At 52.1% G+C, this 15614-nt stretch overlaps 3 protein-coding genes across 3 annotated transcripts; 2 read left to right on the top strand and 1 right to left on the bottom strand.

Moving 5' to 3' along the window:
- Positions 1-5087: 5087 nt before the first annotated feature.
- Positions 5088-10150, top strand: AKAW2_60426A (putative nuclear migration protein (ApsA); the record flags this gene model as incomplete). The annotated part of the gene is made up of 3 exons (XM_041692551.1): positions 5088-5540; positions 5603-9998; positions 10074-10150. 3 exons carry the CDS (start codon positions 5088-5090, stop codon positions 10148-10150), a joined length of 4926 nt encoding a protein of 1641 aa, XP_041545924.1.
- Positions 10151-11189: 1039 nt separating this feature from the next.
- AKAW2_60425S (DNA helicase ZGRF1-like domain-containing protein) lies at positions 11190-12701 on the bottom strand (the record flags this gene model as incomplete). Its single annotated transcript, XM_041692550.1, has 2 exons — positions 11190-11643; positions 11707-12701. 2 exons carry the CDS (start codon positions 12699-12701, stop codon positions 11190-11192), a joined length of 1449 nt encoding a protein of 482 aa, XP_041545923.1.
- Positions 12702-13718: 1017 nt separating this feature from the next.
- On the top strand, positions 13719-15557 carry AKAW2_60424A (BAR and SH3 domain-containing protein; the record flags this gene model as incomplete). The annotated part of the gene is made up of 4 exons (XM_041692549.1): positions 13719-13829; positions 13956-14270; positions 14377-14493; positions 14550-15557. 4 exons carry the CDS (start codon positions 13719-13721, stop codon positions 15555-15557), a joined length of 1551 nt encoding a protein of 516 aa, XP_041545922.1.
- Between the last annotated feature and the right edge of the window lie 57 nt (positions 15558-15614).

The following is a 15614-nucleotide window of genomic DNA, read 5'->3' as shown; positions in this document are numbered from 1 at the left end:
CGAATGTTTCCAATTCCAGCCCCCATCTGCCAGCTTCTGTTTCGCCCGCTCAGGCACAGCGAATCTTTCAGTCAGTCAGTCAGTCTTTTGTTGTGGCGCGGCAATGGAGGGAGTGGGGCGTAACCGTAACCCCCACTGAGCGGCCACGCGTTAAAATCGTTGCTATCGTTTGGCTCCCCAAAGATGAAGACTACTAAGGGGGGGATGGAATGGAAGAGGCTGTCATAGGCTGTTGGTGAATGGAGAGTCCCCTCAGACAATCGCAAACCTTAAGGGAACCACTTTTTTCCTTAGCGGGCTCTTAGCGGGGAAGCTTGGCAGCCGCCAAGTTTAGACTGGAAGCACGACATCTTGTCTTTACTCTTTAGGTTACTTTGAGACATACCATAATTTATTACAACTTACCGCTTATAGCACTCTCGGTATCTTTCCTATTCCCTTTTCCCCATCTCGTTCTCCCCCTCGTATGAAGGAATTGAGATCGCCCGCCCTTCCATGCCTCAACTTGGCTGTGCAAAAACCATGGACCATTGGTGGCGGTCAACTTTTGCCCCTTGACGGGATGACGTCGCGGGGGCCATTGCGCGTACGTGGGCACCACTAATATCTCTGGCCAAATATGCCCACGCAGCTGCGACGCTAATCCGCCATGGTTCGCATGTCACAGCCTTCTTTCAAAACCCAACGTTCGACGGTTTCCAAGTTTATTCGGTTGGATTGCCAAAAACTGTCACCCCGGATCGGCCACATTGTCTCGCACGTCCCGAACACGGTGGATAAGAGAATGGCCATGAGACATTTGAAACAGACATGCACCAGTGGGCAGGCGAACGAACACGAAGAACCATGGCCCACTGCGTACCAATCTAGATACGTACGTGGTCAGCTGGGGAATGGATATATGATTTGCCCGCCAGATGACAAGTGCCTCGGGGATTTATCCACTGATAAGGATTCAAAGTCAGACTTCAACCCACATTCGGATCTAATTTCTTTTTTTTCTTTTCATCCATCCGGCTTCATCTCGCCGCCCCGCCCATTCTGTGTCTTGACTCTTTTCGGCTTTCCTGCCCCTTCGAATTCGTGGCTCTTGTGTCGCTTAATCTTTATCAGGTTATCTTTGAGATATACTAAGCTTACTCAGTACCTTTCCGGTTTTGGACAACCCCAAAATAGCCTTAACAGTCAATGTGGCGCCCAGCAAGGCTTAGCAAGGCTGACCTTATAAGGAAAGATAATGGCCCCCAGGATTAGTAGTGGATATTATCAGTAGCTAAATCAGTAACTTAGGACAGCGAATAGTAGTGCGGGGGAGAGGGGCAGGATGAAGGATTCATATGACTACATTAGAAAGATATATCAGGCAATACCCAGTGCTACTTTAGTTGGCGCCATGGTATTATTACTACGTATCAAACCTAGAGGGAATGAATCACTAGGAACCCATGCTCGCCAGTTTGAATCACAGAAGCAAGAATAACAAGACCGATATGAGCTTCATCTCTTGGAATATGGGAGCTTGGGCTCCTCCATGAACCATGCCATTTTATATAAAAAACGCCTGGACTTACTCCACGGTCAGCGCACACAGCTCCAACCAAATATTAAGGGACCGATAATATCTCTTTTATCGATACTTTAGCCTAGAGAACTACTCACAACTGCTATACTGTGCTTGGCATCAACTCTACCAGCACCCTTGAACACTCATTTTAAACCGAAGTTCTACACAACCCAATACCCACACGCACAGACTTGGACCGCAATAGAAGAGGCGGAGCAGATTACAACTGTGGTCTGGGGAAGAGAATATAGTGAATGAGATCAGCTCCACTCGAGAGAGAGAGGGTGTGTGGATCCATATACCAGAGGTCTCACAAGCTGTGATGGCAGAGAAAATAAAACCGTCGGACTCCTTCGGCTTCGCTGTGGACAAAGATAAGTATTACCATGGTTCATTACATTGTTGCCTGGCTCGATTCCCCAGAGACATTACCCTGCGCGATTCCCTAAATCAACATTTGCCAGTTATTGTGTCCAGTAGATTTCATCATTATTATCTACGGCTTTTGATCAGCCAAGGCTTATCGCTTGAAATTCTTGAATTTGTTTTGATACTACGGAATAACTTGACCCACGTACTATTTTATATAGTGCGGAACAGTAATACTGGGCCTTCAGAAGATCAATGTCGAAACCGCTAACTTAATATATAATATCAAAGGCAAGTACAACTTTGGTACAAGACATGATACATAGCAATATCATTGCACTTTCAAATTCTGTTATCTTCTCTCGGATTGCCTTGCTTTGGTTCCCTACGCAGAATCCATGGATTTGCATACCACTTAACGAACTGGATAATGCAACTACTGCATAGTACCGTGACACATAGCAAAACTACATGGGCACCGCTGCATGGACTTATGCTCAAGTAGCATTACATTCATGAAGTTAAGTACTCGAGCGGAAGATCAGTAAATCGTACTCGAATCTTAGGATTGGATTCTCCAACGGTCTTGGCAACCGAGTACAAAAGGAGCAAGGGGGCACACAATAAGATTCAATGCTATCGAAGTTGCACAACTCAGCCGAGTCAAACTTTCCTCTTATTATTCTTTCTCGCCCTTTCGTCCATCTGACATCTTAACTAGAGCCTCACAGCCGGTACCTAATGAACAGCTCACCCTTTCTCGGTGAGAGAGAGTTTCTGGAATGATGCGTCATCCGATGTGATTGACACGTGGTTCATCCCCTACGTGCGACATTGCAGGACCTGCAGATTGACAGATCGAGGTGATAATAGACACAGCATTGGAGCATTGGGGCTGTGCATTCAGCTGAAACTAAGTCTGTCTTTTTGCTTTTCTTCTTTCCCAATAGTACTTTGTAAAGGCGCGCGAGAACTGTCACTGTGTACAGAGTAGTGTTCTGCTCGGCTCACAGATCACATGACCTGAAATAAGTCCCGATCGGCATCAGGTGACTGGGAAGGGGAGAAAAAAAAAGGCATCCATGCAAACCTAGCAAACAGGCCAGCCTCACCCAGCTGAAAGGCTATCTCGAGGTAGACTAGTATTACCGAATCTGCAAGAGTTGTGGTACGGGTACCTCTTCTTGTTGAATGCCGGGTACCGTGGATGGGATGGTTTTTGGGGAGGGGAACCCGCCCGACTGGTTTAGCAGTGAGCGGGAATGCGATGGTGGTGGTGATCATCGGGGAGGTCACACCCTTGCAACTTAAAATGGGTTGTTGTTCGCTACGCGTGTGCGGGAGGGCTTACTTAGTTCCCTCTCCAGTAGTTGGTTTACTTTGTACTTTGTGGACATCTAAATAACCTTCAATGTTGCTTGTCTGGTTCCAAGGGAAGCTAGCTGATGACAGACCCCTAGTCCGGTAGATCGTGACTTGTCCCATGTCCCTATTCCGATATGGGCTTCTCTTTGTATGTATGTATATGTATGTATGGATGGATGGAGAATGTGGTGTCAAGTCAAACAATCAATAAATGCCAGATCCCAAGATCGGCTCCCCCTCTCCCAATCGGCCAGCATTGCCATTACGTATCCGATCAATTAATGCTTCAGGCACCATTTGTTTTGGCTCTGCTGCCCACAATAATTCTTGGAATTATTTGCTGTTAGCTTTGGGGGGGACTTTACCATCCTGGTACAGGCACAGCTGCGACTGTCTAGTAGTTTAAGAAGAGACAAGAGAGAAGAGATACAGAGACAGAGAGACAGAGGACAGAGAGAAGTACTGTTGTTTGACGGTCGGTGCTGACCGGAGGGGGAACCTGAGGCAAACGGTGCCCCGAAGAATAATTAATTCCCCTGCCGAGGTGGGCTCCCTTTTCTTTAGTTAGTTAGTTCCTTTCTGGTGTCTCCCTCGTTCCTCACGACTCTTAGTACTAACTACACTAACTCAGGGTACCCCAAGATTAGTAGTGAGGAAGAGTAGTGAGTTAAGTGAGGTAGTTAGGTTACTACTGGTTAGGGTGACTGACTCTCGTCCATCCGTCCCTCTCTCCCTCCTCCCTCCCTCCCTCCTCTCCTTCCCCCGCCCAACGAACGAGTCGCTCTCGTCTCGTTGACCAACAACAACAACATCAACAACTGGCACTCTCTGCCTTGAATCACTCCCTCATTTCCCCCCTTCCCTTCTCTTCCTTTTCCCCCCATCTCCCCTTCCACCATTTCCAACTTCCCCCCTTCGTCCAATTGCCCTTTTCCCATTTTCCTTGTGTCTACTTCCCCTTCGGACTTAAACCAACTTCTTTCTTTGCCTTACTTTCCTTTCCCTACGTACCCTTCCTTTCGCATTGACCCTTGGTCCTTCCTTTTCTTCTACCACCTCCATTTTCACTCTTAATAATCCTTACTTATATCTTTTTGATCTTATCTATTGTATAGTGTGGACGCTTCATTGCATCTGCCTGTACCCGTAATTTCCTGGATCCTCCTTCCCTCCGTCCTTGGTTCTCATTCTGCGCCCGCTCCTCGGCGACTCCCTTGTTTCGCCCGCACGCCGCTGCCTCGTCCCGAAGGCGCACATCTGGTCGCACACGCACAAGGTTACTCTGCGTTGACTGGACAGGCACGCGTTTGTTGTCCGAAGCTTCTCTTGGAGCAGGTTTTCACTTCCTTGCCCCAAGTCTCTTCGTCACAGACGAGGCCTAACCGCCCACCTTCGGCTCCCGGTATCGTAATCCGCCGATACCAAAGTGTTTTTGTTGTCTTCTTCGGTCGGCAATCAACGCGGCCACCGCAGCGAATCATCGGTCACCAACGCGCATCCCCTATTGTTTGACGGTCGCGAACTCTTCCAGCCCCGAGGTGTTGCGAAGATCGGGTCGCAGGTCGGCTCACCGAATCGCCATTCGCATTGGAGTGGAAAACTAAGATAAGCAAGCAGGCCGGCAAAGAGATCGTCGCATAACCGGAGGATGACCGAAAATTAAAAACGAGAAAACGAGAAACGAAGCGACGACTGTGCGGGCTATTGACGTTGGCTGTACCCTCACCCTACGGGAGAGGCACAGCCTGCTGTTTGATCAGCCGCAAGAGTGGCTGTCTCTTCAGGCCGCATGATCAACGCTACTGCCGATGGTGGACGAGGGACAACTGGCAACATGTCGACAATCGAAGACCCTTTCGTTTCCGCCTCCCAGGAGGGCGCCGTTCCTCGCGATTCGCACCGGTACTCATCCTTTGACACCCAGCTGTACAGTCTAGATGCATCTTCCCCGGCGCAGGCAAAACGAGCCCTCGAGGCGCATCTGGCAGAGACAGAGCGTCGGCTCGAGGAGGCCAGCAAGCTCGGCACTGCTCTCATTGAGCAGCAGAAGGAGCTCGAGGAGAAGTTGAAGGAAGTTGAACAGCAGCAGGAGGCGGGCCAGATTGGGCCCGACCTTCGTCAAAAGCTCGCGGACTTGGAGAAGGAGTACAATGAAATTGGCCGGGAAACTGCGCGGGCTTTCCTTGCCCCGAAACGCATGGCGGGTGGTGAGGATAGTCACTTGGGCACCCCATACGAAAAGGTATGCCGAGGCTATTGTATAAGCCGCTGAGCGTGCGCAGGTTGCTAATCATCCCTTCGCAGTCACCAATCAGTCCCGCCCTGTTCGCCGGTCAAGCAACGAATTCCCCAAGTAAAGTGAGCGTACCGTCTCGCAAACAGCGCAACCAGTCTTCGACCCGCGTCCATGACATTGAATTCGCGACCGAAATCTCGACCTCCCTCCTGGCCCAGGTTCGCCAGTTACAGGCGTTGCTTGCTGAGCGCGAAGAGGCTTTGAAGATCCTCAACCTGGAAAAGTCAAGGCTTGAGTTAGAGGCGGAGGGGTACACCCAGCGGATCCGTGCCCTGGACGAGAGCGAAGAGCGCTACAAGGACGAGAATTGGGCGTTGGAGACTAAAACCCACGAACTAATGGCGGCAGTCAAGGAGGCAGCCGATCGAGAGAGTAGACTCAACAGCAACCTAGGTATTCTGGCCTCCGAGAAGGGCTCCGTCGAACGAGAGCTTGAGGACTTGAAGCAAGTCAATGCGAAATTGATCGAGGATCACACGGCAGCTCAAAAGGCCAACGATTCCGAGATCCATCTCCTGCGAAGGAACCTCAATGCTGGAGATGCCGAGAAGCTTGCTCTTCAAAAGAAAGTGGAGGAGCTCAACTCGCAGAACGAAGAACTTGCGCGAGCAGTGGCAATGCGCATTCGTCAACACGAAGCAGAATCCACTCGTGAGGTTTCTCGTGGCCATGAATCGGATGATCAAGACCAGTCCACGCCAGAGAACTCCCCTCCCCCATCGCCCAACAAGTTCACGCCTCGACACAACCATCTGGAAACTGAGACGCTGCGGAGTTCACTGGGTCATGCCCATCGGATGATCCAGAATCTCAAGAGCACTATTCATCGCGAGAAGACCGAAAAGATTGATCTCAAGCGTATGCTGCAAGAAGCTCGTGATGAGATAGAACAGCGTCGCCGCGAAGCCGCTGCCCCAACGAACCCGTCAAGCAAGCGCCAGAAGACCAAGGCTGAGGCTGCCAGGAAAGCTCCTCGGCCCGACTTGCTGGGTGCTGGACGGAAGAGGGCAGAAATCGAGATCCAGGATTCGGACTGGGAAGACAATGCTACCGAAGCCAGCCCGTCTCACAAGCCTTCCATGAAGTTGCACCAAGGTCGTGTAGGGGGACAATCGTCGGACGAACCTAGTGATGCGTACCAGACTGCCACCGAAGCCGACGACCACTTTGAGACGGCCAACGAACGAGAAACAGCGACCGAAAGCGAAGCTTTCCAGACCGGAATTGAAAGCATGGCTGACGATAGCACTGATACCGATGAGCTCACGGAAACCGAGGAGTTGCAGCGGACACCACGCGGGAGAGTGTCATCCCTGACATTGACGAAAGCCCGCGATAGGACTTCCTACCAGAGTACTGCGTCTACCTCGGGCGATGAAGACGAGGATTACGACGAGGGCTTCCCGTCGCCTAGCCAAATGTCCTCGCCTAGATACCGCCTGAGGAAGAAGAGGAGCGTCATGAGGAAGATTCGTCCTTCGGGAGAAGCCCCAATGGCTTCTGGTAGCCGACCGTCAAGTGCGCGAGAGTCCCCCGCGACAAGCTTCACTCAAGGATTGCCATCCTCTGAGGGTCAGAGTCTCTTTATGGAGCTTGCGGAACTAGACGGAGAGGAAGATGAGGGTGCCTTTGGCCCCTCTATGCAATTCGCTACTGGCTCGCAGTCCTCAACCCCACGCATGCTGCCTACCCCTGACTCAAGACGACCTTCCGAGGCTATACTCGACGCGGTTCCCAAGCCTGTTATGGTCGATTCTGGCATGATGACTGATCCTTGGGTCCCCACAAGTGTGACGACAACTAGCCTCCAGGATACGATCGATGAGGAGGCTCGTGGCGTGCCTACAACTCCCACAAAGACAGTTATGTCCGATGCCAGCACCGCGACCGAGGTAGAGGTACCGCCGCAATTGACACACGCAGGAACACAATGGACTCCCATCGAGGCAGAAATGGAGAAGGACCAGGTCGTTGTAGATGCTCAAGATGTCAAACCGGTCGGCCAACAAATGGCTGTTATGGAAACGGATGTCTCTGCGGTTTCTTTCCAGGAGACTGTTCCTGTGGCACCAAGGCTACCAGAATTGAGCACATCATATGCTGTTGGAGGTACCACGGAGCCCGTCGCCTTCGCTGTTCCCCAATCGCCGGAGGTTACACTGTCAGCCATTTGCTCAGAGTTGACTGCACCGGCTGAGGCAAAACTCCCTGAGCCCGAGCCTGCATACGTGGCAGATATGACCGTCTCGGCGATCGACTTCCAGTGTACACTGCCCGTCGCGCCAGCTCTTCCAGAACCCGCGCCCCCAGTTCTGTTGTCCGAGCAAGGCACCAGTACTGAGATGCCCGAGGTGTCTCTGTCAACTATACTGTCGCAGCACACAGAACCTGTTGAAGCCCTTGTGGAGCCCGTGGAGTCAACCCCAGAAGTCGCGCTTGCAAACGTGGAAGCGAAGTGCCCGGAGATTGCTGTGTCTTCAATCTTTGCTCAGCAGACACAGCCGGCAGCGGCTATCCCAGAACCGAGGGAGATCACCCCTGTAGTCGCCGTCGAGGAGCAAATGGCGCCCAAGGCTGAGCTCGTGTTTTCTTCCATTTCTTCCCAACAGACAGAGCCTATCGATGCCGTTGTACCCGAGCCAACGCTCCCTAACCTTGCCATCTCTTCTACGGCCTCCCAATGCACTGAGCCGATGCCCGCACGGGTGCCTGAATTGCCAGTCCCTATGGTGTCACAAGTGTCACTGTCCACTGTCAGCTCCGTGGAAACCCTGCCCGTCAAATCCACTCCCCCGCCAGCTGCAATTCCCGTGCTTCAATTCCCTGACGAGAACGCCGCTCCAGAGTCGAATGACAAGTCGCTTAATAGTAGCTCGATGATGGAACCGCCTTCGCTTGTGGTTTCAGAAGATACTCTGGACGATAGTACAGTCAACAGTGCCGCCAACATCAAGTTGGATGAGTCGCTCCCCTTGAGTGCCATTTCCGGGAACGCTGTCCCACGTCACGTGCGGAAGCATTCATCCTCCAGTCGCGCAGATCAGGGTGCCCAGACGATTCTGTCGTCGAAGCAAATTGATCAGATTCTGATGGATCGTATTGTGGCTCGGCCATTGTCTCCTCCAGACAGCGACAAGGCCAAGGAGCAGAATTCTTCTCCCTTTGCTACTCCGAAGGCAAGGACTCGCCCGACTCACCAACCCTCCGCAACGTCTCTCCCGTCCCACAAGAGGCCTGGAAGTGCTCTTAGCCAGACTTCTAGCATCCAGAGCCATCCTCCCTTGCCCGTGGATCATAGGGAGGCCATCATGGCAGCGGAGAAGAGATCGTTGGAACAACGCCCCTCTTCTCCAAGCCTGATGGGCCCGCCTCTTGCCCCAGCGTCTGCCTACAGGACGAATGTAGCTCAGCGTCCACGGACTCCCAATGACTCCAACCTTCAACCTGGAACCGCAACTACAATGTCACGGATGAAGGTGAGGCGCGAGAGCCATGTGTCGCGGAGATCGTCTGTGTCATCATTCGCTTCTGAGATTGAAGAACGGTTCAATGGCCATCCGAACCCAGCTCTCGGCCCTCAAGGTTATGCTGCCGGTACAGATCCGCGCATGATCCAGGCAATCACACAGACTATGATCGGAGAGTTCTTGTGGAAATACACCCGCAAGACCGTGTCCGGGGAAATCTCCAACTCGAGGCATCGCCGCTACTTCTGGCTCCACCCGTACACGCGCACGTTGTACTGGAGCGAACAAGATCCACAGAGTGCTGGCAAGAGCGAACTCCGCACCAAGAGTGTTCTGATTGAAGCTGTCAGAGTTGTTCCAGATGACAATCCTTACCCTCCCGGTCTTCATTGCAAGAGTCTCGAAGTGGTTAGCCCGGGCCGCCGGATCAGGTTCACTGCAACTACTAGTCAGAGACACGAGACTTGGTTCAATGCTCTCTCGTATCTGCTGTTGCGCAACTCGACGGAAAACGGTGAGGAGCAGGAGGGTGATGCTTCACTGGAAGATATTGATGAGTTCAACCCCGGATTCCGCTCACGGTCGCGTCAGACCTCCCGGCTGTCATTCTCGTCTTCTCGGAGTCGTACAAGCCGGAACTGGCCTAAGCAGCGTGCAGGGTCCATCCTGTCAAACCGTCGGGCGGCCACCCCTGGTCGTAGTTCCCCGGCCTTGAGTACGCCGTCTCATTACTCGGACCAGAGACACGGCTCTTCCTCCCGTCTTAGTACAATCTTAAACACCACAATCAAGGGTTCTTTCGGCCGAAAGGGTCCTAACTATGCTACTTCGAGCATGCATGAAGGAAGCCTTCATACACATGACAGCGAGGAAGATCTGCGGCAGATGATGGAAAGACAGGATGATCGGCTCGAGAATGTGCGGGCCTGCTGCGATGGTAAGTTCTTTGCCCCTTGATCTTGCGATTCCGTTGCCCTACCATCATAACAAAAAGCTAATGAGCTTGAAACAGGCAAGCATGATGTCGGCGCGCTGTCGAGGACCAGCAAATACAGCCCCCGTGTCAACCGAATCCACTCCCATCACTGAAACCGTCATCGAGAGCAATCTACTGAGCCGTGGCCCTGAGGCCTACCTGGCGATTTTCCTCTAGTTTCTCCCCATGGTGTTAAACATTTGCATGAGCCTCTTTTGCATTATCACTATAGTCATATTTTGGCACCTCATCATGTTCATTTGGTGTTTATGAGCGCAGAATCAGCGTCTGGATCAGCTTAGCCGCGAGTTTGCATACCCCCTGATGGGCACATTCCTCACTGCCGCCAGTTTCTATACTTTAGTTCCTTTTAATCTCTGGGGCTTGACCTCATCTCCCCTCTCCTGTGCCCCCATCATTTTTGTTGTCATTCATTTGCGAGCTTTTTTCGCACGGAACCATCCATCTATCCATATGTTTCCTATGTTGATTACTCAATTGTGAGCTTAACATACTTACTACCTTGTGAACTTGGGCCACTCATTACCCACTTGGCTTGATTGCCGTCTGCCACCAATTTTTCGTTCTTTTTTCCACTACATCTTTCATTTTTTTTATATTAACCAGATACTGTGCATTTACCTGTGCTGGATTGCACTTGTGTACGATTGAAGCTGTATTTCCTCCCCCTTTTTGTGAACTCAAATTGGTTGCGAGTTTGATGGCGGGTTGTCCCTTTTGTCGACCAATTGTATCCAATTGGTTAGCCTCGCATGTACCAATGTGATTGGTTGGTCAGTTAGTATCCATGTCGTTTTTCTGGTGTGCTCTTTACATTGGGGAAATTGATTAGTTTAACTACCCTTGTGATAATCGAAGATCGTGTGTGAGATTGAGGGATTCTGCTAGCCCGTTGTAGAGAGCCAGACAAACAAAACACATACTAAACGATAAAGGAATCTAACCTTAGTAGCTTACCAGCAAGCAAGCACCCTTCGGAAGTAACAAGATATTATCATCAAGCGTGAATTCTTATTATTTCACTTTTCGCATAAATGCTATTCTCGAACTGACTATCTAAGGGTATCATATATAAACTAATGCCATAAACATACATATCTATCATCAGTATTAGAACTGAAAGAGTCATGACTAACAAGTCCTGGTCGGCTTCGCCCGTCCAGCCGGCCAATAGTCGAACAGGTACTGAGCTTCCCAAGTCCATGGGCCACCACCATCGGACTCTGGGTCTTCTTCGTTGGTATTTTCATTGTCAGTTGTATCCAGAGGGCTGTTACCGCTCTCTGATGCTCGACGGCGATGATTGTGATGTTGTTGTGGGGGAGGACGGGCATTGTTGGTGGTGGTATTGGTGGTCAAGTTGAAGCGAGTAAAGGCTGTAGGATCAGAGTGTGCTTTTTGGAGGGAGGAGGAGGAGGTTCTGCGCTCTGTTCCGGCTTTTAGGAGTAGGGGTGGTTTTGGTGTAGTTGTTGTCGGTATGGTGGTGGTGGTAGTGTGTTGCGGGCGTGGAGGGGGCGAAGGTGGTGGGTTATTATCATTATCGTCGTCATCTGATAATACTATGGGGTCGTTGTCATGGTCGTTTCTAGTATGAGGTGATGGTCAGTTTGGCTGTTAGGCTTTTGGGGGGTTCGGTACATATACTGACTCTGATTGTGGTTGTTGTTGCTGTTGCTGTTGCTGAGCTAGGATGGTATGGTACATGAGTTTCTTGCGGGAGGGTTTCGTTTTGCTAGGGAGGCGGAGAATGTTGGCTGGGGGGTCATTGTTTCTTGGTGGTTCTGGTTCTGGTTCTGGTTGGGGTTGTTCTCGTGGTCTGGGAGGATTGGGAGCGGTTTGCTTTCGCTGGGGTATATTGTTGGCCTGGTGCGTGGGTTTCAAATGAGAGATGGGAGGTGCTGTGGTGTGTTTCTTTGGGTCAGTTGTTCTAGAGTGTGCGACTGATGTTGTCTCTGTCTGTCTTTTGGATGTCTCCGGTTCTGGTTCTGTTCCCGTCAAGTCGATGCTTGCTGGTTCACGCCGACGGGTGACCTTCTCGGACGCGGTCTCTGTCTTTTTGCGTTTCGCAGGGTAATCCGCTCGCTCGTTCTCGTTCCCATTCACCGGCAATGTATGGTTTGATGTAGGACCCGTCTGAGGCAAACCTGCGCGCTGTGTTGGAGTCGGAGTCTTCTTAATACCGAGAAGATCATTCAGGGAGCGGGTCGGTTTCTGCTGGGAGGGCAAAGTAGGTCGTGCGGGAGTAGAGGAGTTATAGACGACTGTTGTAGGGGTTGGTGTCCCTCCAGGTCGTTGAGACGGCGAGCCTTGGCCTTTTCTTTTGTTACTATGTAACCCCGACAGGTCTGTCTCCGTCCTCTCCACCGGTTCGCAAACTTCAATCAGGGCGCCGTTGTCCAGCTCCAGCTCGTCACCGTCTTGGATGCCCTCATCCTGTCGGCAGTGGTGGTCGCCCACGAAGTTACCGGCGACATCGTATACCATGATGCGTTTGTTGAAGGTGTGGTATCGGAGGAAACCATCTTGCCAGCGCTTGGCTTTGCGTCGCATGTCATAGGTGTAGAGGCAGCGGAAGCGGATCACCGGTGCGGTGTTTTGGGTCGCGGGGACGTTCATACTCGGGGTACTTCGTGGGGTGGCCATTTTGGTGTGGATGGAGAATGTTCGAGACAGAGACAGGGCCCTTGATCGGTGGCCCTGTGTCTGATCACCATCTAATGAGAGAAAGAGAGAGAGAGAAAGAGGGAGGGATTGGTTGTTGCGGGGAAGAAAGTCGAGAAGATTGGCGGAACTGAGCCGCGGAGACGGGATGGCTGCCTCAGGCAGGGAGCCATGGATTACTTTTTAGTCAAACTGCATTACTGATTGTTTGACGTGCATATCAGCAATGCACGCCATTCCCTGTCATCAAGTCATATTCTATTTGGCTGCAACAGAGTCTGCCTTGGCGGTACCACTTGGTTACTGGAGATGAGGTGTATCCTTAATTACGAGGACCGCGCGGCACAAGCTACAGAGAGCATGTTAAGGAGGCTGCCCTAACACTTCATACAGAGATAGATAGCATTCCCACATACAGAGTAGCAATATCTGGCATATCCTTTAGCGTCCAGGTAGTGCATCGACTAGTTGGAACTGGTCCGTTCCCTGGAAATCACCAGAGAAATCCATTCATTTGAACCTGATCGACAAGGGACTTTCCCACCGCAGAAAGAAAGATATTATTCGCGACCAAAATAGCGTTGCGTCAGCCCATCCAGCCAGAAGGCTGAAACACGCTTGAGACCCTCTTTTTTTTTACCCTTTCGCTGGGGAAAGCAGCAGCAGCAGCAGCAGCAGCAAAAGTAGTAGCAACGGCCCCTCTGAGGGGGGCTGCGTCATGCGCGGCTGGGCTTAGTTCTCACGCGCAAATGAGTCCTTTTCCAGCAATGCCACGATTCCTCATTCTCTCTTCTTCTTCTTCTCCCCTCCCTGTTTCTAAACTTCTCCTGATTCCGCGGCCATATTCAATCCCTTTCCTTGTCCCTGAATCTCCTCCTTCGCCAATGACCGTCTCTCCTTCCTAATCACAAATTCCCCGCCTGTCTGTCCCAATCTCCGCATTTCTCCCTTTCTCCTCCTCCCCTCTTCCCCTCCACTGAGGGGCCCAATTGGCACATCATGCAGTCGATGCAGAGGCAATTTGGCCGACTGATGAAACGGTCGGCCGATGACAGCCAGGTGGCAATTCTCCTCAAGGATTTTGAAGAAGCAGACAAGATCTTAGGACGAGTAAGTAGTAGATTATATTTTCTTTTCCCAGCACCATGCTTTAGCGTGCACTTCCCCTGCGGGGTGTGATTTGTTGATATCCTTCCGTCTCTTTGAACTGACAGCAACTCTTCCGCATTCCGACAGATCATCGATTCCACCAGCGCATGGCGCGATGCTTGGTCGTCTCTCTTGACGCACCAAAACCGAATGCTGAGCGAGTTCGAAGGCCTCTATGCTCCCATCCTCGGCTCCTCCGATTCTTCTGCGCCACAGCCTGCCTTAACCCCACAGGCCACCCTGGCTCGGACCAACAAGCTCCGCGAGCACTATGAAGACCTCCGGAAAGATCTACTAGGGGACCTGGCTGCCATCGATGATCGCATGATCCGACCAGCGTCGCAAGCTAGGGAATTCATAAGCCCAGTTAAGAAGACCATCAAAAAGCGAGATGATCGAAAGGTGCGCATCATCTTGCATAGGGGACCCATTGGAACCCCGTTCCTGGCCTCCCGCTCAGGAACCCGCCCATCAATGCAACCGTCCCATGCTAATATTATTCTCATAGTTGGATTTCGAGCGCTACCAAGGGCGCGTAGACAGCTATGCCAAAAAGACGAAGCGATCAGACCGGGACAACGCAGCCCTGGCCAAGGCAGAGAGTGACCTTGCCAAAGCGACCGAGGTACGTGCCACCTGCCATCAATCCATCTATCTATATCTGGTCTCTAACGGTCGCAGGACTATCACGCAGCGGATGACCACCTGCGAGAATGCCTACCACCTTTGATCGCCGCTGCATTCTCGCTACTTCCTCGTCTGCTCGCCACACAGATTGAGATCCAAAACACCATGCTCGCCAACTACTATACCGTGGTCCACAACTACTGCCAGGAGACGCAATTCCCCTCCCCTGCTCCCCCCATGGAGCAAGTCATCCAAGAATGGGAACGCGACCACCTCCCCGTCCAGCAAGAAGTCGAGTCATTCGGCTGCATCGTCAACGGCAAAACCGTGAAAATGTCCCAAGTCCCCGAGGAATCACGAACCTCCCGCATCACCAGCCGTCTCCCAGCCATCAACGGATCCTCAGTCTCCCGTCGTCCCTCCAATTCAAACACAAACAGCGAGACTCCTCCACCCAAGCCCCCACGGCCCACTTCACCTTCTGCTACAGCCGCAGCTGCAGCGACAGCGACAGCAATCAGCAACAAAAAGCTCCCCCCACCCCCCAAACCATCCTACGACACCAAACCATCCCCCGTCTTCGAAACGAAACCCCGATTAGCCTCCTCAGCATCCAACAACAACCTCACCATCCCCTCCACCTACCACCTCTCCCCGCAACCATCCTCCTCCCCAGGCACCGAATCCTACTACTCCGCAACCGAGCACGCCCGCACCCCATCCCCGGGCCCGTCATCCTCCGTCGCCGCCCGCGCCGACTACTTCAGCCGCATCCAGCCCTCATCCACCCCATCCAGCGCCATCCGAGCAACCTCCCCCGGCGTTAGTGCCTTAGTCGCCGGGAAAAAGAAGCCCCCGCCGCCGCCCCCACCCCGGGCTAACTCGAACAATGCCATGTACGTGACGGCCCTGTATGATTTTGGAGGTCAAAGTGCTGGAGACTTGGCCTTCCGGGAGGGAGATCGCATCCGTGTCTTGAAGAAGACGGAGAGTACGGATGATTGGTGGGAGGGGGAGTTGCGCGGGGTGAAGGGGAGTTTTCCGGCGAATTATGTGGAGTGATTGTTTTTGTGGTGGTTGAAGTAAGTACATAGCTGGGAGGATGGGTTGTGTGGTGAT

Source organism: Aspergillus luchuensis, chromosome 6 (assembly GCF_016861625.1).
Source record: "Aspergillus luchuensis IFO 4308 DNA, chromosome 6, nearly complete sequence".
Classification (NCBI taxonomy): domain Eukaryota; kingdom Fungi; phylum Ascomycota; class Eurotiomycetes; order Eurotiales; family Aspergillaceae; genus Aspergillus; species Aspergillus luchuensis.
This window is presented reverse-complemented; position numbering and strand designations above follow the sequence as displayed.